At 49.8% G+C, this 23,140-nt stretch overlaps 8 protein-coding genes across 8 annotated transcripts; 4 read left to right on the plus strand and 4 right to left on the minus strand.

Moving 5' to 3' along the window:
* Positions 1-114: 114 nt before the first annotated feature.
* Positions 115-1,267, plus strand: K460DRAFT_297172 (uncharacterized protein; the record flags this gene model as incomplete). Its single annotated transcript, XM_040929688.1, has 2 exons — positions 115-334; positions 390-1,267. 2 exons carry the CDS (start codon positions 115-117, stop codon positions 1,265-1,267), a joined length of 1,098 nt encoding a protein of 365 aa, XP_040782886.1.
* Positions 1,268-1,336: 69 nt separating this feature from the next.
* K460DRAFT_296173 (Serine/threonine-protein kinase-like protein cbk1) lies at positions 1,337-3,199 on the plus strand (the record flags this gene model as incomplete). The annotated part of the gene is made up of 3 exons (XM_040929617.1): positions 1,337-2,257; positions 2,309-2,371; positions 2,417-3,199. The coding sequence occupies 3 exons, from the start codon at positions 1,337-1,339 to the stop codon at positions 3,197-3,199; spliced, it is 1,767 nt and encodes a 588-aa protein (XP_040782887.1).
* Positions 3,200-5,746: 2,547 nt separating this feature from the next.
* On the minus strand, positions 5,747-7,624 carry K460DRAFT_297130 (uncharacterized protein; the record flags this gene model as incomplete). Its single annotated transcript, XM_040929683.1, has 1 exon — positions 5,747-7,624. One exon carries the CDS (start codon positions 7,622-7,624, stop codon positions 5,747-5,749), a length of 1,878 nt encoding a protein of 625 aa, XP_040782888.1.
* Positions 7,625-10,997: 3,373 nt separating this feature from the next.
* Positions 10,998-12,866, minus strand: K460DRAFT_360019 (HET-domain-containing protein; the record flags this gene model as incomplete). The annotated part of the gene is made up of 1 exon (XM_040932240.1): positions 10,998-12,866. One exon carries the CDS (start codon positions 12,864-12,866, stop codon positions 10,998-11,000), a length of 1,869 nt encoding a protein of 622 aa, XP_040782889.1.
* Positions 12,867-13,416: 550 nt separating this feature from the next.
* K460DRAFT_360020 (protoporphyrinogen oxidase) lies at positions 13,417-15,231 on the minus strand (the record flags this gene model as incomplete). The annotated part of the gene is made up of 3 exons (XM_040932241.1): positions 13,417-14,118; positions 14,170-14,850; positions 14,899-15,231. The coding sequence occupies 3 exons, from the start codon at positions 15,229-15,231 to the stop codon at positions 13,417-13,419; spliced, it is 1,716 nt and encodes a 571-aa protein (XP_040782890.1).
* Positions 15,232-15,738: 507 nt separating this feature from the next.
* K460DRAFT_360021 (nuclear polyadenylated RNA-binding protein-like protein Nab2) lies at positions 15,739-17,388 on the minus strand (the record flags this gene model as incomplete). Its single annotated transcript, XM_040932242.1, has 2 exons — positions 15,739-16,930; positions 16,994-17,388. The coding sequence occupies 2 exons, from the start codon at positions 17,386-17,388 to the stop codon at positions 15,739-15,741; spliced, it is 1,587 nt and encodes a 528-aa protein (XP_040782891.1).
* Positions 17,389-18,742: 1,354 nt separating this feature from the next.
* K460DRAFT_371528 (FAD binding domain-containing protein) lies at positions 18,743-21,110 on the plus strand. The gene is made up of 3 exons (XM_040934372.1): positions 18,743-19,306; positions 19,365-19,751; positions 19,970-21,110. The coding sequence occupies exons 1-3, from the start codon at positions 19,127-19,129 to the stop codon at positions 21,002-21,004; spliced, it is 1,602 nt and encodes a 533-aa protein (XP_040782892.1). The 5' UTR covers positions 18,743-19,126; the 3' UTR covers positions 21,005-21,110.
* Positions 21,111-21,344: 234 nt separating this feature from the next.
* Positions 21,345-22,958, plus strand: K460DRAFT_371530 (uncharacterized protein). Its single transcript, XM_040934373.1, has 5 exons — positions 21,345-21,515; positions 21,730-21,786; positions 21,838-21,937; positions 21,997-22,375; positions 22,426-22,958. The coding sequence occupies exons 1-5, from the start codon at positions 21,430-21,432 to the stop codon at positions 22,473-22,475; spliced, it is 672 nt and encodes a 223-aa protein (XP_040782893.1). The 5' UTR covers positions 21,345-21,429; the 3' UTR covers positions 22,476-22,958.
* The last annotated feature ends 182 nt before the right edge of the window (positions 22,959-23,140 follow it).

Here is a 23,140-nt window from a genome sequence, read left to right on the forward strand (position 1 = left end):
TGTCCACTCTTTTCCTGCTTCTTCACTCCATTGTTCCACCACCGCATGGTCTAACCAGTATTGTTACCCATTCCGGTCGTAATATCGATACGCCGAGCTGCCTGAGCCGCCATCATGATGTCTCTTGTCCCCACGCGGAAGAGGAGAGATATCCACAACCCCGCGTTGGCCTCCCGTGACAAGGACAAGGTTCGCCTCATTGAGAAGTCTACGGAACACCTACTCAATGCGTCCGCAAAGCCTCAAGTGCGCACCAGTCTACCAGCCAGCCGGACCTTCAAGACCCTTCGCCGGGGGAGCATCAAGATCTTCTCAATCTTCCGCAATGGCAAAAGTCTGCCATATTCCCGTCTCACTGGTCGTATAGCTCACGCTAATAGTGTTCACAGATTCCACCCCAGGATCCAGACACGCTGCATCTGGTGACAGTGGCTCAGCTTTGAGAGCATCAGAGAGCACGCAACGCGCCGCAACTGCCACAACCTCCGATACCTATACTGAAAGCACCCTACACTGTCCTAGCCTACCTAGTATTTCCGCTGTCCTACCGGGTCTCACTCTACATCAAAGAGGCTCGTCCTCTCTACAGCTTACCAATTTCGACGGAGAGTCGGAGCCAATCCTCAGCAGCCGAAGCCCTCTCCCCACGGCTTTGCATAGAAGCCGATCAACACCTGGACTATCCCGACAGCTGACATCCAAGTTCTCAAACGCTCTCCTACACAACGCTACAGTCATACACAGGCCTAAGAAAAGCTCCCGGCCAACGATCCGATCGGGAGACTTTGAACGGCACCCTAGTGAGCAACCTGCTGTGACAGTCACGTCACCGCAGCCTCCCATGTCGGATGTATCGTCTCTTCCATCGAGCTTTCTAGGTAGCAGTAACGCTCCGTTAAGTCAGTCGACCGTACCCACCTCGCTTCTATCTTCAGGTGCGCCCATATCCGCCGAGACAACACATCGAGTGCACAATGAATCTCGCCACATCTCTACAGGCTGTTCTCCTCCGCTATGTGAGCCAGCTACTGAGCAGATGCCCCCTCATTTTCTTGTCTTTCCTCGTCAAGATGCACCTCGACTATCTGAGCCCTCTGTCGCCACCATCGAGAGAGCTGCTGCAGCCAAGGTATTCTTCGAGTCGCATTTCAATCAGCTCCTTGCGACCAAAGTTTCACCACGTTCTATGCGTCGCCGCAAAGTAGAGCACAAGCTCTTTGCTCTGGCTTTACCCAACGACCAACGTCATCTGAAACGGCGCGAATAGTATCTCGCCGAGAGTTACCATCTCCGCCAGACGCGCGTAATGAAGTCAAAAACCTTGGCCCGGCAGACGATGAAGGGAGTGCATGTCTCAAACTATGACATCGTCAGAGTCTTGGGCAAAGGCAGCTTCGGAGTGGTCCGCCTCGTTCGAGAGAAAAGCAACCACACAGGCAGCATTCGAGGCAGCGACTGTCATGTTGAGTATCTTGACCGCTCATTAACTCCAGGCAGTGCGAATTCGTCGGCACCAGCCCGGAAAGCGAAACAGGTCTTCGCAATGAAGGTAATTAGAAAGTCTGACATGCTCCGCAACAGCCAAGAAGGGCATCTACGAGCAGAGAGGGACTTCTTAGTCGCATCAGAGAATTCGCAATGGGTTGTGCCACTGGTGGCTGCATTCCAAGACAATAACAACCTGTACCTTGTCATGGAATACATGATTGGGGGAGACTTTCTTGGCTTGCTCCTCCGAGAGGACATCTTAGATGAGAACGTCGCCAAGTGGTATATCGCTGAGATGGTACTTTGCATCGAAGAGGCACACAAAATGAACTGGATCCATCGCGATATCAAGCCCGACAACTTCCTGATTGCCGCTTCCGGTCACCTCAAAATCTCGGATTTTGGCCTCGCCTTTGACGGTCACTGGGCGCACAATCAGACATACTACAACGAGCAGCGGTACAATCTACTCCGTGATTTGGACCTGCATGTCCAAGGCGATGCACAAGATGTTGAAGAAGAGAAGGAGCGGCAAAGTGCTCGAAGGACTTTGGATCTCATTAATGGCAGCACAACGACACGTGGGCGTTACGAAGGGAAGAAGGATGCAGCTAACGGACCCATCATCGATTGGCTGAATCGCACACAAAGGCGTCAATTCGCCAAGAGTGTCGTAGGCACAAGTCAGTACATGGCGCCAGAGGTCATCAGAGGCGAGAGCTATGATGGTCGATGCGACTGGTGGAGCATTGGTATCATATTATACGAGGTTAGCCGTCATAAACCATGTTTACTATGCTTCGGTCTAACCAACGCTCAGTGCCTTTACGGATGTACGCCCTTCTTTTGCGACAATCGGCAAGCTACGAAAGCGCGGATACTTGTTAGTCAAGTTAGCATTGTAATTGCCTAAGCTAATACATTGCAGGATCATCGGCGCTGGCTGCGATTCCCACCCGAGCAGCGTTATGCTCGTCCTAACATTGATCGCGTGCCACTTATGCCAGTCTCGCGAAACGCCATCGATCTTATGATGAGGCTTTTAGAAGAGCGGCAAGATCGGTTATCTGCGAACCGGTATCGCGAAAACGACTGGGTTTTGCGCGACAATGCTGTAGGCAGCCGCCGCATGCGAAATCTCAACAGCACAGGTCACATTGTGTTTCCGAACGACGCCGAAGACATCAAAGCGCACCCCTTCTTCCGAAACATCCAATGGTCAACATTGCACATGACACGGCCGCCATTTGTGCCCCGCGTTCACGGCGGTCAGGTCATCACCAAGTACTTCGACGATGAGGCCGAGATCTTGAGTGAAACAGACCACCTAGACTCATCAAGCTATGAAGCCGCGCAAGTAGAATGTCTAGCTGTGCCCGGCGCGGCAGATGTACTCAGCAACGAAGAAGCGACGCCGACCGCTTCGCCTGGCCCCAAAATGGACGGTACCGGTATGCCTACCCCTCCTTACGAGCAAATTTGCAAATCATTCCAGAAGATGAGACGACGCAAGAAGGAAAAGAAGAGGCCGCGCGACAAGCTGCTCCGTGATCCGCTGGTTGGCCGAACTGTTTTGGAGATCCGGAAAAAGGGTGCATTTGTAGGGTACACGTATCGCAGGCCGAGGTTCTCGCTGCCGGACTTGGAAGAGAAGGTTGCCGCTACGAGGCCGCATATCCCACGGGCTGGTGTGGTTGCTGGGAGTGTTTGAGGAAGTTATTTGTTCGCTTGCAAGTCGTTGGTTTGCAAGACAGCTTTTATTCTTCTGTGTCCAGTTGGTTGTAATGCGTTTAGTTCCCGATGCCTGTAATGACGAGTCTTTTTGCTATTCAGGTCATGCTTGATGTTCGTACACGTTTGCATAGCTTTCGCTTTCTTTCCTGCCGCACCTGCCGTGTGCTTAATGCATGGGTAGATATCTGAAAAGTAGCTTATTAATCGCTCCAGGACCAAATTATTTAGGTGCTCGTTCCCAAACCCATATAATGTGTTTAAGTGCTTTATCTAGAGTACAATAGGGGGATCTAGTTCATATTTGCACTACTTCCCCCCTTCCCCTCCTTTCGCACTTCCTATTCCACCCTAACCTTACAAATACCCCCCCTTCTCTATCTTACTTTTCAGATCAATTCTCTGCCCCAATTTCCAGTCTCTTCCTAGGGATATCCTGATCAACCCTTCACTCTCGCCTTCCTCCGAGAATACCCTTTTCTCCACACCGCATATATCGCGGCCATGAGCGCAAGGTAAACTAACACCCCCACAGTAGTACCGAGTGCGATGATAGCCGTAGCGCTAAGTCGTGGGCTACTAGTAGACGAAGACTGAGAGGACGGTGGCGCGGAAGAGAAGGACTGTGAGGGTGTCGAAGTAGGAGTATGTGAGGGCTGTACTGTGGAGGATAGGAAGATAGAAGTTAGTATCTGCGTTAGCGTTGGTCTCCTTGTTGTAGTTGTAGTTGCAATAGCAGTACGTGTGGGGGGAAGCGGGTCAGACGAGAACACGGGTCCATCTGGTGCGCCGGTGAGCGTGGCTGTTTCTATCTCGGTGAATGCTGAGGTAGATGGTGTTGAGAATAAGATCCATGATATTGTTGAGATATCCGTTGTTGGTTCCGGCGAGGTGGAGATGGTCGGAAATCTTTCTAGCGCTAGGTGGCTTGTGCGATGTGCATTTGGCTGGGATGGGATAGGAAGGTTTGTTAGGGACGGAGATGGGGTATGCTCTGGGTTCATCTTGATGGGATGATGGGGTTGGGTAGGGATGGGAGGTGGAAATGATGTAGGAGTTTGTAGGAGCATGAGGCTAGCACGGGCTAGATGGAAATGTGGAAGCGAAAGGCGTTTGGGGTCATTAGTGAAATGACAACCATGATTCGTTGGCGATGGTGAGTGGTTGTTAGTCCAGGTAACTCTTAGCAGGGCTCGTAGATACCTCTCAATCGTAAAAAGAAAAGAATATGTCAAACCGACATGCTAAACGACTTCTACTCGGTATCTTTGTAATGCACGAAAATTCTATAACAATTGATTTACGCAGCACTCGTTTGTTCGAAGTGAACAACCCTTCATTATATCCCTATCTAACTCATGCACATAATTTGTCTTCCCTTTCATATCGCCCCATCATCTTTTAATTCTGCAAAATCAGTCTTCATGTCTACGGACTCTTTGCTTCCACTTCTTCCACAAGTACCCAGCTAAGGAGCCGGACAAAACTAATATGAAAACTATCGAGACGCCGAGAATGGTGTACCCAGGCGCTGAGGAAGCATGAATGAAACCTTCTGGAAGTCCTGGTTGCGCTTCCACCGTCTCAGTTGGCGATGGAAGGATAGTCAGAGACGTACATGGAAGGATATCTGGGGGCACGTCAGGCGTCGGGTTACTGACTGAGGCTGTAACAGTGATGATCTCCCTCATATTCGGTGTGCTTTCAGCTGTCTCGATGGGAGTTATATGTTCTGATGGTGAACTTGGAGGTATAAACAAGTTCTGAAGAGCAGATTTGGGCGCTCTCAATTAAGACTGCTTGTGATCTGACTAGACTGGATGACGTGTAACAACCAAACACGTTGCGTTGACTGATGATAGTTTTGCTGCTGTCGCCCTATGCTCCTGTCAGTGCTATCATCAGTCGCGGCCCCTGCTGTACCAAGTGTGCAAAGTCAAGTGACGACGGTAGTGCTTTCCTAATTTAGCGGGTTCAAATTTGATCACCTCCTGGAGTAATCTTAAGCGAGTCGAGCTCTGTCTTTGCAGGCAATACAGAAGCTTGTGGATGTGTTAATTGAGGAGACATATTGCTGTCCACGAACCCTGAAAGACTTGTTGGACTTAAGGTCATTGGACTGATGACAGACCAACGCTCACGATTAGTCTAGGTTGACTCAAGTTCTGACACGGTTCGAAGTGAGTCAAGCTCTGAAAACCTGTTACTGACTGGACTGCCTGTCATCGTCCAAGCCTCATCTCCTGGCAGCTCATGTAGTATTTCAGGGACAGAAGAGTCCCCTTCAGTCTTCTCATTTTGTCCTTCCAGCTGATTGGAAGTCAGTGTAGACACGTCGCAAACGTATAGCGCGGGTACAGCGCTGAGGCTGACACTGGCGGCACAAATAGCAATACCGTTGTCTATAGACAGCATGTTCAATTTTAAGACATAGTGTCAGCGCAGGAAGTGATCCACAAGTTTCGGGGATCTTCAATATTAGTATGTTAAAGAGTAAAACTTCTCCACTTTTTGTCTTACCTAGTCATTAAGCGAGAATAAAGTCTTCATACTGCAAGCCCTCTTCCTTTTGTGCATGGAAGATTTCCCCATTCATCAGCCCATGAACATAGCACTCTCCCAAGATCCGGTACACGCTCCCATATAACCTAAGCAGAATCGGAAAGTTACATCCGAGGATCAGAACTAAAACGTCCCCTTCCTGTACAATATCAGGTACAAGACATATGTATCCGGTATCTGTTGTTACCAGTTTCCGTCCTCTTAGGGAGACAACCGCTAGAGTCAAATGTTTTGAAATCTTACTCCTTCCTTTGAGTATGTTTCGCTTAATCGGAAAGTAATCTCTGAAGGGTTTACCGTTGATGGGGAAACTCTCATTGATAACCCTGAATCGATGGAAATCCAGGAAGTATATACTTGGCACATTTCCAGACATAGACCCAGCGCCCTCAACAACCCAGGGCGTTTTCATAAGAACTGGATTCTGAAATGTTTTTGGATGGTTCATTACCATTGTTTGTGCTAATAGTCGACTTACATCCCCATTGTAACGAGTGGAACTGCGATTTGGGTAGATTGGTTGGTCACCAAGAGATTGAGAAGCCATGATACCATCGACAAGGTCTATTCGGATTCCCTTGACGCAAAGCCGGGTGTTTAGCGGGCTCTCTTCATCCAGAAAGTGATAATCTGCGCTATAATCTTTACTTGCTTGGCATTGACGTAGATACTGAACATGCTTGCGTGAGAATGGCAGTCGCAAATCTGAAATCCATGATGGCCAACTTAATGTAGAAGACCTAGAGCCATATATGATTTGCTCAAGGCCCGTTGTTTTAATAACGGCCACGGTTAGTGCTGTAAAAGCTTGCTGCACCGAAGTATTGTTACTGTAGTCTGGAATGATCTGCGAGGAGATAGAGTCGGGCAACAATCCAAGAATTCCATACACTTTGTCCTTCTCGTTTGACGCGAGCGCTTCGCGAGAGAGATTCAGTACTTTCTTTAGCATCTTATTTCGGGGCAGATTAGGTTTCAATTCAACTAATCGGTATACGCGAGTCGAAATGGACCAAGCATCGAAATGAGTGTTGTGGGTAAATGGTCGGTCTTCTCGTAGCAATTTTTGACAACATTCGGCAGCTAATTTGATCATCTCTCTGGTCAATGTCTTGGCTCCGCATAGGAAGAGAGTAGAATAATGGTTTGCTGTAAGCTCTTGAATTATCCACAAACGGTTCCAGTACGGTTTGCTCAAGAATGCACAAAGCGCTCTCCAGTCCTTCGCGGCAAAACCTGGCGGTCGAAAAAGTCGGCCATTTTGGGATATATCTTTGCGGGTTCCTTTCATTGCCGTGATTGCTCTAGTATCTTCTTCCGTTTCTGGACCCAACCATACTACGATAGCTCTTGCTGCCCAATATATGTGCATTATACGTTTGACCTGATGATTCCTTTCCTCGACATCATCTTGATTTATACAAAGCGCATCAATCCAATAATTCATCCCAAGTCGAGTTTCTGGCAAGCGATGTAAAGCCCGTAGGGCTATGTCTAGATCACAAGAAATTTCTTTCCGAACACCATTGAGCCAAACAAATGTCATATGTCTTCTGTCACCCCAGCAGTATGATACCGCTTCATATTCGCCCCATTCAAAGCGTGAGTTTGGCTGAGGTCGATGATTGACCAGTGCTGGTGACAACCGATCGCGACCGGGAGATGAACAGCGTGATTTGAGCTCTTGAGTGAACACATCCAGCTCCGGTTGTGGGAAGCTTAATTTATCAAGCGAAACGGTCTTTATCAACAGCCGTAGAGCCTTTGATGATGTCTCTGGATGCCAGTGGTTTTCGAATTGTAGGACCCGTATGTCGTTATCTTCGAGTGGCTCATAGAACATGTTGACGTCCGCTGCTCGATCGGAATGAAAATCAGAGTCAGGTAATAAAACAGCCCAAAAATTGATAGCTTTGTAAAGTAGATCCAGGCCTGCAGTGTCCACAGATGGCTTGAGGTGGAAGGTCGGCTGCGCTTTTACATACCTGGCTGTGATTACAATGTTTAGTCGTATGATGAGAGAGAAGAGAATTATAAAGATTCACACAGTTTTATCAACCGGTCAAACGAAAGGTTTAGCGCTTCCTTGGCGCTTGATGTAAAGGAGGATCGCGACCACGTTTTAGTGGTTAGCAAGTTTGTAGCCTAGCGACCTGGTGCCAGCTCATAGGTGCCAGCTCATAGGTGCCAAGGCTACTACCTAGAGTGGAGATGCATATGGAGACCATATTTGGTTCTCTTCGGGTGCATGTGCTGCCTGAAGATGTCATAGGTTTCAATCTTTAGTACGGCGGGTGGCCGATTCACCGGTGATGGGGTCATTGATAGGCATCGCAGTGTAAAAGAGCAGCCGGAAGCAGATTGGCCGCTCTGCAGGCGAACATAAGACCTAATTTGTAACGTCTAATTGCGCTAGGTGACACAGCAGCAAGCCTTAGCATGCTGAGGTAGTGGGTGGGGTAGCCCTGATTATGACACTGACCCCGCGGGGTATATCCGTGTCGTAACTGCACCATTTCTAAGCTGTTATACATTCAGACTGAAGCTTGCGATTTCGCGAATGCTGGGGGATGCACTCTTAGGCGCTGGGTTTGATTGCTTTAACTAGCGACCTCTGCCCTATTAACGGGGTTCATTTTTGTTGATAGATTGGATGAATAACTTCGCAATCTTGCGTTTAATTTAGGTTTCCTAGATTGATCGTAACTAGAAAGCTACTTAAATGCCTGCTATGTCTTCAATTATTCTTGCATGTTCCTTCCGTTACCTGGGGTTGATTGCAGTGCAGTACAATCAGATATAGTGGACATGACTTGGTCTCAATCGCATTTTTTATAATAAATATTTCCGCCGAGTTTTGGTCAATTTCTATTATACATAGGTCCCCTAACATAATATCTGGTCTCGCTAGGCCTTGCTCTTCATGTAAGACATGACACATTGCCCAAAGTGTACAACCATAGAGTATCTAAAATTTGTTAGTCCATCAACATTACCCTAAAAATAAACTTCAGGTATAGCACTTACTAGAGTATGTTCGCCTGTGCCTGACGAAAAACACTTGCATCTAACAGCAAATTTTCTTTATTAGATCTCAACCAACGTAGTATCATCTTGGGCAACCCATATTTGCCACCGAAGTTGCTAAGATCGTCGTTGAGACAAAGTTCATGACTGTCTCCCAAGCTCTCGAAGCGCTCCTTGCCAGCAACGCCAACTACCCAGACCTTTGTAAGGCCCACACTCTGGCCATCATCACTGTAACACTCTGTGGGCGGGGACATGATTTTCCTTACGATGTCGGCTATCTCGTCTTCATAGGTCTTTACTAGGATGCCGCCTGTACAAGGGGCATATAGGCCGGGGTTGAGAAGCCGTCGGACATACAATCCAGAAGCAGTCGCTTCGTAGTATTGCGAGTCCTTCAAAATGTGTATCAGTAATGGCGACAGTGTGCACGTCGGGAACACTCACATCGATTGTATCGCCAACAGTGGTGGCTCGACTATCCCAGACACGCCTTGCATCCTTCCAGGCCTCTTTATTTTGCGCCATTGTGTGTAGTTGAATAGAGTTTTGGAATTGCCGTTAACAAGAAGAGTGGACTTGTATTCAGTCTTCGGGGTATGTTGTAAAACAAAACTTTGAAACCTCACAGTATTTATAGAGGTACGGAATGACTAGTGAATGAGTTGTATTAGACTAAGGGTAAGATTGAGTCTTGAATAGTCATGGGTATGACACTCACCATTATGACTCTTTTCATATTGTATGTCACCAAGAGGAGTACCTGCCGAGCCATCTCCACAAGGAGCTATGACAGACAGGTCAAATACTGTTGAGACACCGGTAGTAGGTCGAACAGGTTAGGTTGTTGGGACTTATAACCCTCACCCAGGACCATAAAATGTCAACACCAGACATTGAGCCGGAAGGAACCAGCTAAAGTTCAGATATTATTAGTTTAAAAGGTAAAGTAGCCGCTTTCTGAAGCTTCGGCGAAGGCGCCGCCCGCACTTTTTAGGTAAAATGCTATAATAAGGTTGCTCTTGGAAGCTTGCGTGCCGCTCTACTAACAGTGCGCGGCACTTCGTCGTGCATCATCCTCGTAGCGAGTTCGCCCACGATGCCCACCGAATGATTAGCTGCCATGTGGATGCGTACCGTTCGGTGGGATTAACGGCTTTGTAAAAGCTCTTTGCGAGAAACCTCAATCATGACCATTATCAAACCGCCTACTTGTCCCATTATACTTATCTTCGAATCAAAGCTTGGGAAGTCAGTTCGTATTTCTTCATTTTCTCTTCGCAGACCCAGCGGTGATTGCGTCCCCATAAATGCCCTAAGGGTTTCTCCCGGTCCCAGAAGCTCGAGTGTAAGCCACAAACGCCTTCCGTTGTTACTGCGGTTTAGCTTAAACTTGTCTCGTCATCCTCGTTTGACACCTATAGCAAGCTATGTCTTAGCGCTAGTGGTCATCACTAATGACGCACAAAGTAAAAAGAGACTATTGCCGATAATTGCAAGTAACACTGTTCCCTCTTCTTGAAGCGCGAACTGCTGTCATTAAAGAACATTTTACTAGCATAATTTTGCCTACGGAGACCGACAGAGTGGTAATGTGATTGAAAAGCATCCATTTGTTGAGTTTGAAGTGTTCCAAATGTGTAGGATTGAATGAGATAGACATTGCGAAACATGGAGTCACCGTTGGCTCTTTTGAGAAGGATAGAATCGCCGTTGGTTCATGAGCCAATGCGGAGAAGTTAGGATATTAGAGTGGTGGATCTGGCCGTCGGTCATATACGAGATAAGTTGGAGGCTTTGATGGGATAGGCCGATCAGCCACACATAATGACGACAAGAGCGATCGCATCGTGCAAGCACACTTAGCGCAGGTCTTGCCGGTCTAGTATAGCAGTTTGAGCGACCTTGGACGTTCTTGCCGATTTGATCAAGCAAAGTGTTTGCCCGGTAATAGATACTGAGCCCGTTTCCTACCGATATATAGTGACACATAGTGCGAGTTCCCCTTGCCTTGCACATTGGGAACTTGTATAGCGTATGTAGGTGGAATTACGCATAGTCGATCTCACAATTCATTCATAAGCGACCAGACGGACAAGAAAATCAGTCAGAATTATAACAATAATAACCATACCTAGCCTTGCTACGCGAAGGTAGCTTGTCAAGATGAAGTACCTTGCGATAAGGTATCAAACAATTGTGATAGTCCTCATATCCCGCTCAACCTTACGCCGATGCTTTCTGCGTTTTGATTTCCATTTAGTCCAACCATCGGCTTTCCTGTACAGAAAAATCCCGATCCTACGATACGTGCTGTCTATGTGACCGTCAGAGTTGCTGCCGGCTCGTGCCGAAAGGGGTTCAAGGATTATTGCGTGATAATTAACCATACGAGCAAAGCCCCAATCTTCTGCCATAACTGGAAGCACCATGTATAACTGTTCGACTTTCGATGTTTCGTGAGGCATGTCCCAGCACAGAAGTGACAATTCATCACGTATTAGTGGCAAAGACAGACTGATAAGTTCTCCACGCAGTTTCAGTTTTCCTTCTTTTACGTTTCCATATGGATTGTCGGAGAGAACAGGCAGTGTACTAACACCGAGGATTTCAACTAGCCTCTTGTGTCTTCCACCCCAAAGTTGAGTGCTGTGGTCTATTTCTCGGGTCACTGATGCCCAGCTCCACGATGGAGCCACAGCCAAACGCACGGCGCATGAGCCCACTAGCGGATGCGGACAGTACCACAATAAGCTTGGAACCAAATACTGGCTCCACAATCCCGCATAATATTCTTCGCCGTGATTTGTAGTATGTAAAGTCCTTACAACTGAAGACAGTGCGATCAGTCGGTCTTCCGAATTCGTAAAATTTGATTTTGAGTATTGTTGGAGGAAATATAACCAACTTTGCAGGTCCATTTCTTTCGCACTTCGTGTAGCTCGGACCATTTGAAGCTGTGTATAATCTTTTCCGACTTTGCCGTAGGAGCTGTGTACTGGACTTTGATAGCATTCCCTGAAAACCCCTTGCTTTGTAAAGTGGAGTAGTCTTCGTGAGAGAACTCGCTCCTGTTGTACCCAACCGCGGCTGTTCAGTTCGGATTTGCTAACAAAACTATACAGACTTGGTTCCGCTATATTGAGAAAACACGATAGCACTTGCTCAGTCATCGAGTGCTGAGGAATCTCACATGGTTTTGCCAATACGAGCTCAGTTCCGACCTTTGAAAGGAAGCCATCGTTAGTGCTTTCAGCACAGGTAGCCGCAATCGTAAATAGTGCACCTTGATATATGACACCCATACGGGGCCCTTCTTCGCTCCAGTCCGTATCATCCCCATATGCACTTGACTGAACAATACACAAGGCGTCGATCCAGAGGAAGCGGGCACTCAGCGCGCGTGCAGTTATGATAGCGTCTTTGAATGTTTGAGGCATTGCCTCAAAAGAGAAGTCCTTATGTCCAGTAAACGGCTCGCTCAAGATGCAGCTATGAACCGCGGAGCCCCAACGATAGCTTAGGGTACAATACTGTGAGAACTCAGCAGTACTCGCAAGGCCCAGAGAAATGCAATCCTGCACATCCACCACGGAGATGGTCGAACCGCGAGAGACGTCCAACAGCCGGCGTGGAAGAGCAAGGCGTGAAACTGACTGATCCTCCTCAATGGCCACCCTATCGTTGCAATCGCTGTGACTTGAAAGACATTCTCTTAACAAAGCTCCGGCTTGAACAAGCGGATCATTGCTAGCGCATTCCTGAGTGAAATCTCTGAGTTCAGGAACGTTGTCTATTAAAATAAGAAGGCAGTAGCTGTTAATCCGAAGTTCGAAATGAATTTTACTCCCAAAATATAGGTATATCTCGTTCTTATCCACTTGCAACTTCTCCATGGGCTGGCAGGAAAGATGCTGCCAGAACAGTGTGCAGAAATCGCAGCCTGATCGGGCAAGGCTGATCAACTCTGCACCGGACGACCATATACGAAGGAGTGTTTTTTTAGACCGGTCGAGAGGCAGTATAACTCTTTCGCGGCAGACATCACAACGACCCATTGTCGCTTCGTCCCGATATTCGAGGTTGAGTAGCAGGTTGCAAAACAGTTTGTGTGAAGAGCGAGGAAGGCTGAGAAGTGCGAGACGGCAGTCGCGATTGAAGGCAATTTATGCTGCCAGGCTGAGCTGCAGGACAGCCACGCGCGGGGCGGGATCAGCTGAGGGTAAGAGCGCCCAAAGCCAATGCAGATACAGCGAAGAGCCGGTTTTTTGGGGCTGAGCTCGTGAAAGAGTTTAAATTGCCGATGCATGCAGCAGCTGCAGCGCTTACATGCCTTGGCCAACAGGCAGCCACGACTGCTTGCATTGATTGAACTCGGTCTTGACCAATGGAAGTCTTCGTCGATTGAAGCTGACAGAGGGGGGACCTTTCAGTCCAGATTTTTAAGAAACTGATCAATAACAGATCACAGAGTTAGACTTACCCGGGAAGAACTCACATACCCACCACCCAGATGAATAAACAAACACCATCCACGCCAACTAGGTAGTTAAATGTTATACATTTTTGTCACTCCCTTTTCCCCTACCTCCAGTCTATATACAATCATCACACCTCCCCATCACCCTGCTTATACTGATACACACTCTTCTTTTTGTAAGCCATGTCACCAACAGGCACAACCGTCCATGCCCTGGAATCCACAACCCTGTCAAGCCCACAACTCCTACTCTTCCACCCCTCTCCTCTGAGCCCCCTAGCAATGTTCCACGCACCAGTAATACAATCATTAACACTCACGCCATTAAACTGACTACCCACGACGCGTAATCGGCCCTTGAACTCATTCGTAATACCGTTCGCAAAGTCGCGCAGGCGGTCTTCATAGCCTAGTGTGTACTGCGGTATACAGCTTTTGGAGAGATTGGCGCAATGCGCGACTGGCTCGTCCGTAATGCCGATGTGGCGTTTGATAACGGATTTCGCCATTTCTAATCCTTCTTCTTCGCTCGAATAGCTTTCCCAGCCGTCCCACCAGTGTCCGCCCATCATGACTGTGATTTTGGTGCCTTCGGCCGTGTCCTGGCCCTTGATAGCGGACGAGTCGAAGATGACGCCTAGTGCGCGCTCTGGGTTTTCCTCGAAGGGGATGGATTGCGGAATGAGGTAGCCAAACCCTTCGACGGGGAGTAAAGCGGGATTGGAGTAGTATAGATTGACCGTCATGACGGTTATGTAGGGTGTGAGTTCGTCGTTGCGGAGCGTGGAGATGACTAGGTCGAAGTTCTCCTTTTGGGTGGAGGGCTCATTCTAGCGAGAACTGTCAGTACTTGAAAGATGAAAACAATTCGATGAACACACCCCTGAGATAATCTCAACCCCCATCTCGCCCTCAATCGGTTTGAAAGACTGTATCGGGCTCTCCGTTTTGACCTGAACATTCCCCTTCCCCTCCACGCTCTTTTGCAGAGCCCGCACCAAATGCTGCAAGCCATCCTTGAACGTAAACATGCTCGCCTCTTTGAGGTTCTGAGTAAACTCCAGATCCAAATCAATCTCCTCATTAATAGCTTTCGAGACCTCGAGATCATACGGGTGCACAATCGTCAACTGCTGCGGCCTCGGATCCTCACTCTGCATCCTGAAAAAGCCCCCCAACGCACTGCCATATCTGCCCTCCAGCTGCCACGCCAAACTCAACAACGTCTTTGCGCTAAGCTGCCATATATCACCCGCGTATATACCGTGGAAAACGGCTGAGACGATGTTGTCCGCTACCCGCTTGTCCACACGGCGCGCTAGGAAGGAGCCGACAGTCTCGTCTGTCATGTCTTGGGGACGTGTTGGAATGAGGGGTTCTTTGATCGCGCCGAACGCGCCGCCGAGTATGCCAGACCGCCATAGCGTGAATAAGTCTACTAAGCTAGGACTCTCAGAGGGTAATCGGTTCAATCGATCGGGGAAATATATAAAGCGGTTCTTTGCGCCGGGTTCGGTGCGCTTCGTGTACGTTATATCCTTGACCAAGTCAAGCTCTTGAATCTACTATTTATTAGCCATATCCAGCACAATTCAGATGGTGGAGCGCACCAAAGAAGCCGTGGGCGTCGCATTCCGCAATGTCCTCGGTCCTAGTTCGAACAGGATATCACCACCCGGTACATCCACTCTCCTAGACTTGATCCATCCGCCCGTCTCTTTCCCCGACTCAAAGATGGTAATCTTGCTGTTCGGAAACTCCTTGCCCACGAAATACGCGCTCGCAAGGCCGGCAATGCCTCCACCCAGCACAGCTATCCGCTCAGGGTATGCCGCGGAAGTGGACGAATATCGATAACGATGGCATTGCGACGAGAGGAGTGGCCGGAAAGCGACAGTCTTCAATGTCGACTCGAGGAGCGGAACATGTCTCATGAGCCGCATTGCCAGATGCAAAAGAAGAAGGTGAGGTGGGGCCAGAGAATCCGAGCCATGCGGGATGAGCTCAATAGAACCGATGTAGTCGAAGTTGGGAAAATGTCCGAGCTCGGACCCGTCATTGATTCAGATTCAGCCCTACCAGCATGCAGGCGGCACCATGTCATACACTAGTATACAAACCACAACAAACAGTTGGGTGTTTGGCAAGTTGGTCGTGTAATTGCGGCTTTCTTCACGATTGTGGATGAAGTCTTGTTAAGAAGAACAGAAGCAGCCCAACCAGGCCGCAAGAATAGCAGACTTCATTTTTGAAAGAAAATGATGCCCCCTCGAACAATTGCCCCACGAGAATGCCAAACCGAGGCAATGCCACCGACCATAACGCCGCATTCAGCCATATCCAGAACTATAGTACACACGCTTTACTGTCGTATCGCCGATCTCAACCCCACCGACCAGACCGCGTCCCAATGGTATCATCCATGTCCATGTCCAAATCTACTAGCCCGTCTATGATTGCACATCCACGCTCTCAGTAGCCTGTGTCTGATTTTGTCCTGGGAGGATAAGCTCTTCCTGCTGTTCCTCATCCACAAATTTCCTCTCAGAAACATGTTCACCTTCCTTGGGTGCGACCCAAACGTTTGTGTTGTTCTTCTTCTGCCCCGGGGCATGCTTATATACGCAACGGGGGTTCAAGCACGGGGTAAACTTGCACATAACCGCAGAATGCCCAAATGTACAGCCCTCTTTTGTGCAGTCGGCACCGTTGCGGCAAGCCTGAGCAGCAGGGTGCTTGTACGGACAGCTAGCTGGATCCCGGCAGTTGGGCCAGAAGGCGCATTCCTGCTCGGACTGGAACTTCTGTCGCTGCGCGGGAGATGGATGCTTTCCGACGCACTTCTTGTTTTTGCATGCGGCGCCGTAGTCACATGTATCGTTCATGTCCACTGGCGTCCCGGGCACAGCGGCGGGCGACTGATGTACGAAGTGACAGTCTGGATTTGTACACCGCAGGTTGAACTTGCACATAGTGGACGACGGCTCTGGGCGCGATGTCTCGACTTCCATGCCGTCGACGTTTTCTGCTGCGGGACCATCTGCCATAGTTTCATCCTGGCCGTCCTTCTTGGCAAAGGTTTTCGCGTTTGGGTTCATGCCTCGGTTGCCATGTGGCCGTTCCATGCGCTGATGTAGAGATTTCTTGGGGCCATTTCGGTTGCCCTGGTTGAAGTTGGGGTTGACAAAGGCTGTCGGGGCGCCGCCGGAGAAGATCTGTTGCATCATTTGTGCTTGTTGCTCGTACATTTGCATCAGCGCCATCTGCTGTTGCGGATTCAGCATGCCACCGGGCATGCCATTTTGGCCGCCCATTGGTGGCATTGGCATTCCTGGCATACCGCCCATGGGCATACCGTTCATGCCGGCCTGGCCCATGTTCATGTTCGCGTTGCCCATGCCCCGACCGTTGGCCATGGCCTCGATTCCTCGACCGATGTTCTGACCTCGAGGGCCTTTGGGCGCGTCTCGAGTGTGTGAATTTATCCGGCCGACACCTCCGCCAGCGCCACGCACGCGATGTAGCGCGGAATCATCATTGCGGTTCATCGACTTGTTGAGTTGGTTGAGCATACGTCCGCCACGCACTGGACGTGCTGCTTGCGCGCCACTTCCATTGCGCATAGCTTTAGGTCCTGTAGGGCTGGGTACTGTTAGTCTTTTGTCGGGTAGAACAAACGGGCAAGCAAATGATTTGTTGACATACATGTTGCCTTGGCCAGACTCTGATGTGCCTTCCATATCTGCATCCTGTGTAGACGTCGAGTTGTCGTTGAATGTGCTGTCCATTTGGTTCTCAATCGACTGCGCAATCTGAACATCGCCGCCGCTTAGTTGGCGCTTGAGCACCTCGATCTGCTCGAACAGCCACTGCGCAAACTGCTGTGTCTCTGTATTCTCGGGTCCCAGGTCTAGCAAATCGTTCGACAGCTCGGCCGCGACCTGTGCCTCGTTCTTATCGTTCGCAAGCATAAGGAGGATGTATTCGAAAAGCGTCGTGTCCTCGCCGCCCGTCGTCCACCCAAACTCGGCGAGCTTGGGCTGCACGACATGTTGAAGCTGCACCGCCAGTGGTGACTCGTTGGAAAAGTCGACGGCCATGTTGAACGTGGCGTTGATGAGAGAAGGCTGTTGCGAGGCCTCGGGTGAGGAAAGTGTCGAGACAAAGGGAGTGGGGATGGACGCGACTTTCTGCACGTTCTGTCGTCGCGTTACTTGTAGCAGCTCGGTGGAAAAGTAGGTCGTCAGTCGTAAGAAGAGGTGGCGCGCGAAGTGGAACTTGGCAAGTGGATGTGAGAGCGAAGTAATGTTTGGGGAGGTTCTGCGTCAAGCTCTGCTTGGCAAGCAGGATCGGCACTTGCCGCCTCTTACTAACCATCACGGAAGGTTCTGCCCGGGGCATTTCACTCGACCCTAATTCTTTGCGAATCTCTCGACGTGAACCTCGAGGCGATAATCATTCACTCGAATATTATGCACATGGCGATACACCTCACATGTAGCAGTTGAATGGTGATGCGGATACATGCAGGCTGTATAACCACCAAAGCATAGTGACCATCTCGAAGCATTTTCTTCCCCAACCCAAACCAACCGAGGCTTCGAGCTCGTATTACTCTTGCACGCTCTTAATATAGTATAATGTATCCCTATTGCGTTGCTTTGAAAAACAATCCTTTTTTAGCCGCCAATGCAGCTTCTCCTGTCACGTCCAGTACTTCAGGCTGCTCTACTCGCTTCCACTTCACCTCTGCCACCGTTTCTTACTCTCAATATGGTCTTCTACGAAACAAAGCCAGAATAATACATCACCTCCTCCAATATCTTGTCCATATACAGCGATTCCAGAAGATGTAGCATCTCCTACGAACCGGAAGCATCATGCAGCTACGTAATACAGGTTCTGAGACGTGTTTGGGGGGTATCCCTGACCTGATTTCTATCTCTATACATATGTAGCAAGGAAGACCCCGAAAATTCTAGTTGCTATGGTTAGTGTGGGTGACGCCAGCGGTGTCACGGCACGCTAGCTTGATGTGACATCTGCCTTCTATACCAAGTATCCTCCCAGTGTCTAGTGTCATCACACACTTGAATGTGCCACCATCCGCCTCTGGCAAAGGTTTCCTGACTGCGCCGCGATAATATTTCGCTTCTCGTTCCGTGGCTGAGTACCAACAGGCGTTGCTGTGATTCCCAGGCGCATACGAGTCGCGTGCGAGCGTGTCCGGGTTGAAGTTTCTGAAGGCCCAGCCTAACAACACGAGTTCTTTACCAGTCGCCACGACAAATTTCCACGTGAACTGCTTCTTGTGCACTTGGATGATAGAAATTGACGTGTGATCAGACTCGTGTAGACGGTCGAGGGGATTCTCCCGCAAAACAAACTTAGCGCTTACGCATGCATGCATAAGTCGGACCTTCCCTGCAGGCGTCAACTTGCAACTCTCCGCTACCATCATACCCTTTTTTCACTCACCAGTCTAAGGTTAAACAGTGCCTGAGCTATATCGCTCCGAATTATATACCTTTCAGCAGGCTGCCTTGTCCGCTGAGAAAGTAAACAACATCTGAACTACAAAGCTGCAAGGCCAGCACTCCATAGGTGCCCTGACACGCCTGAAAGAATCGATCTAGCCTCTTCCCTGCGAACTATGATCAGTGCTTTAAATTAATGGAGCAGAATACATAGAGCAACTACGTTATCTAGTGCTGGCTCGCCAAGGCATATTCCACCTAGCGGACGAGGTACCTACCTTATATACCACGGCTCCGTCACATTTCCAGATACTTGGTACCAATATCCCCATCGATCGGAACTTCTTGCATAATATCGACAATGAAAGTCGCGTCTGTTGTCTCGTTAAGCGCTTTCACGGCAACCACGTTGGGAAACACCTTCGAACCCGTTAACTTCAACGTTACGGGAGCTCTCATAAGTAATGGTATCAATGTCGCCGCCATCCCCGAGCTCGTGGAGTTAGTGGAACGCTCGTCTCCGAGTGGCTGCTCAATCGCTGTCGGTTACCCCAGGCCTTCGCGTGTTTCTTCGATCGAGTTCTGACTTTGCCACACAGTGCACTGCTCTCAAATTTTCTTTTGCTAACGGTAGCGTGCTCTCTGAAGGGACTCCGGCGTACGAGAACTTCACAAACAGTTATTGGTCGGCCCAACAAAATAGATTAAAACCTCATTGTGTGTTCAAGCCCAGTAATGCCCTCCAGGTCTCGACACTCGTCCTCCTGTCTCGGCTCACGCAATGTCCCTTTGCCGTGAAGGGAGGTGGGCATGCTGCATTTGCTGGAGGCTCGAGCATAGACGGAGGTATCACAGTAGCTCTAGAGAACCTGAATGGGATCACACTATCGTCTGATAAGGAGATTGCATCGATTGGGCCGGGTAATCAATGGGGACATGTTTACAAGACGCTGGAGCAGTATGGTGTTGCAGTAATTGGTGGCCGTGTAAGTTCACTAATTTCTCTATGCTTGCAAATTCTAGCTTCAAAGCAAAGGGAGCCACAATGACTTTAGTCCTTTCTCCGAACAGCAGTTGAAGGTCACATAGGGTGTTGGGCGTATCTACGCTTCTGCGTCCAATTCTCTCCCACCACCATCATCATCATCATCATCATCATCATCATCATCATCATCATTCGTTATCAGTTCTAACCTCACATTAGGTGGCTTCGGTCGGTGTATCTGGGTTGACTCTTGGAGGGGGCATCTCACACTTTGCCAACGCTTATGGGTGGGCATGCGACAATGTTGAATCATTCGAGGTTGTGACGGCCTCCGGTATCATCGTTACCGCCAGTGCGACTGTATTCCCTGATCTCTATTGGGCTCTCCGTGGTGGAGGCAATAACTTCGGTATCGTAACCAAGTTCAACATGAGGACCTTCGTTCATGGCCCGATGTGGGGTGGCCAACGTGCGCATCTCGAGTCTGAATGGGATGCCGTCTATCGAGCCTACTACAACCTAGCCAGAGACGCCGCCAAGGACACGAAGCAGGCTCAAATCGTTTCCTTCGCGCTACAGAATGGGAACAAGATCGCAGCAGAAGATCTAGAGTACTCTGATCCTACACCTTGGCCTGCGGTCTTTGACGAATGGAAGGCTATTCCTGCAATCGTGGATGGAACCGCTATCAACAACCTCTCCACACTGACGCAGAACCTCGGCGCAGGGGTACCTGACGGTATCCAGGAAACGTACTGGGATCGGACCTTTAAGCTCGACAAGGACATTTTCAAGATCTTTATCGATACATTCTTCAAAATGCTTCCTGCCATCACGGATGCTGCCGGCATTCTACCCGTACTCTCGTTCCAGGCAATCACCGTTCCGGCTATGGAGAAGATGCAGCAAAATGGCGGTAATACGCTCGGCCTTGACCCAAATCAAGGCCCTGTTTTCATCTGTAACCTTGCAATCATGTGGACCAATGTCGCGGACAACCCTCGAATCATGGCCTTTAGCAATGACCTGTACAAGCGCCTTGTGGCGATAGCGGGTGAACGGGGTCTAAACAACGACTTCATATATATGAACTTCGCATCGCCTTACCAAGATGTCATCTCAAGCTATGGGGCGGCTTCAAAGGAGAAGCTAAAGAAGATCGCAGGATTCTATGATCCTACTGGAATTTTCCAGAGGCTGCAGCCTGGTTACTTCAAGCTAAAGGGCGCGCCGTATGGAGCGTTCCCTGCGTAGCTGGGGAACGTGACATAGATGTTTGCTCTGTAGACAGTTGTTATATAGCAATCCATAATGTTTGCTTTACGAAGAGTGCCCCTAGGACGGGTTGCTCTGGCCTGCTACTACTATTGACTGGTGAACTCCGACATATCTTCAAGTTTTTTAACTCGCCTCGTCAATAAAACTCCAGAATTCCTTTCTTTTAACACGTCTGATATACCAGGTCACTATCCAGCACAAGAGTGAAAGCTTCGCGTCGTGTTCGGACACCGCCGGTGCCAAGCAAAGGCCTGTGCGCCAAGCGTTTGCGGTTGCCAGGCCTTTTCTCATGCTTGCGGACTTCCATTCATCAACTTCCAACCTCAGAGCCTCCACGACTTGTCTTCAACTACAAGCTTGTATCACAATCCTACCCCCACGACTCATATACGCATTTGACCATGTCTCGCGGCGGCGGTACTACGCTCTACGTCACCGGCTTCGGCCACGGCACCCGCGCTCGCGACCTTGCCTACGAATTCGAACGGTATGTCTCCTAACGCCTCGCCCCATTTCGATCGCCTCGTTCCCGTCCTCGAACCGCTCTGCCTACTTCCTCCCGCCGTCTCACTTCGATGATGCCCTTCTACTTTCTCCTACTGCTTTCGCAGTGCTCGTGCGCGCGTGGGCAACCACCCGCGCGCACTCTCGCTCGTCCTTTCCGCACCAAGCTGTGGACAACCATCTCTGACATCTGAAAGCTACGGCCGCCTTGTCCGCTGCGACATTCCAGCCCCCCGTTCGGCTTCGAGTAGACTGTGAGTTGGACCTTGCCCATTTGCGAGACCCAGGCTCTAACAGCCCAGCAGCTTCGCCTTCGTGGAATATGAGAGCCGTCGTGATGCCGATGACGCTTATCACGAGATGCACAACAAGCGCATCGGCCGCGACGACTTGCTGAAGATCGAGGTGCGTTCCTACCCCCGGTGAATACCACCCCTACCATGAGGCTAACGAGCAAGGTGCAGTGGGCACGCACTCCTCCTTCGGCATCGTGGCGCTTCGACTCTGGCCGTGACCGCCCTCGTGGTGAGCGTTCTGAGCGCGGCAGTGACCGTGGTGGCGATCGTGCCGAGCGTGGCGACCGCGGCGTTCGCTCTCCTCGCCGTCGCAGTACGTCACCGCGACGCGAGCGAGGTGCCTCGCCCCGCAAGGACGACCGTCGCGAGCGCGACTATGATCGCCGTGATCGCGATAGGTCTAGGAGCCCCGTCGACGGCGACCGCGAGATGAAGGATGTTCGCGACCGTGAAGATGACCGTGGCGACCGTGAGCGTGTCGATCGTGAGCGCGATGACAGGCGAGAGCGCGACCGTGAGGTTGACGCTAGCGGCGAAGCCCGCAAGAGTGAGGCACCCGCACCTCCATACGACGAACTTCTCTGATCATCAACGCAGACGACTCTCCTCCCCCACCCGCACACGAAGACTTGGACGTGGCTGAGTAGATTCAAGGAACTGCTGTGCTTTGCGCAGACAGTACCCAGTCTGCTGCTATTGTCTGACTAGGGTAGTATCGGTGCAACTTCTTCTAAAATTGGTACTGGCGTGGGTGTTTTGATAAGTGGAAATTAGGCTACTAAGGGTTTTGTTCTTCACTCGGCGCTGGCTCGAGGTACTTCTCGATCATAGCACTACATTAATCAGATCAGCAGTCGAAAGCTCGGTTCGGATCTGTCTTTGGCGAACGATTACGGCGATTCCCATTCGGATCGATTTCCTACCTTGCTCGGTCGATCGGTCGGTATCGATGCGGTTCGATGGATCCTTTGTACACTACTCGGTCGATTCGTAGCACGTCGAACTCCTTCATCCCCTACTCCCCCGCTCCTCGCTCGACTTCACTTGTCCGATCCCCGTCGTACCTTCAGCAACCCCGATGCGATTAAATCTTTTATTGCCAAGGTTTGTACGTCCTGCATCTTTAACACGCAGTTTCTACTGTATTCACTGTGACTGTGATGTCACCACCATGGCTGTTCATGAGTGCTACATTTTGCAAAACCTTTGAGACCGTATGAATATATTATATTGATTACACTCCATCTACCCACCAATATTATTCACCTACTTCACCAGTATCAATTTTGAATTGCGCTGTTCAAACCTTCAC

The sequence above is a fragment of the Cucurbitaria berberidis genome (assembly GCF_010015615.1).
Source record: "Cucurbitaria berberidis CBS 394.84 unplaced genomic scaffold K460scaffold_7, whole genome shotgun sequence".
Taxonomy (NCBI): domain Eukaryota; kingdom Fungi; phylum Ascomycota; class Dothideomycetes; order Pleosporales; family Cucurbitariaceae; genus Cucurbitaria; species Cucurbitaria berberidis.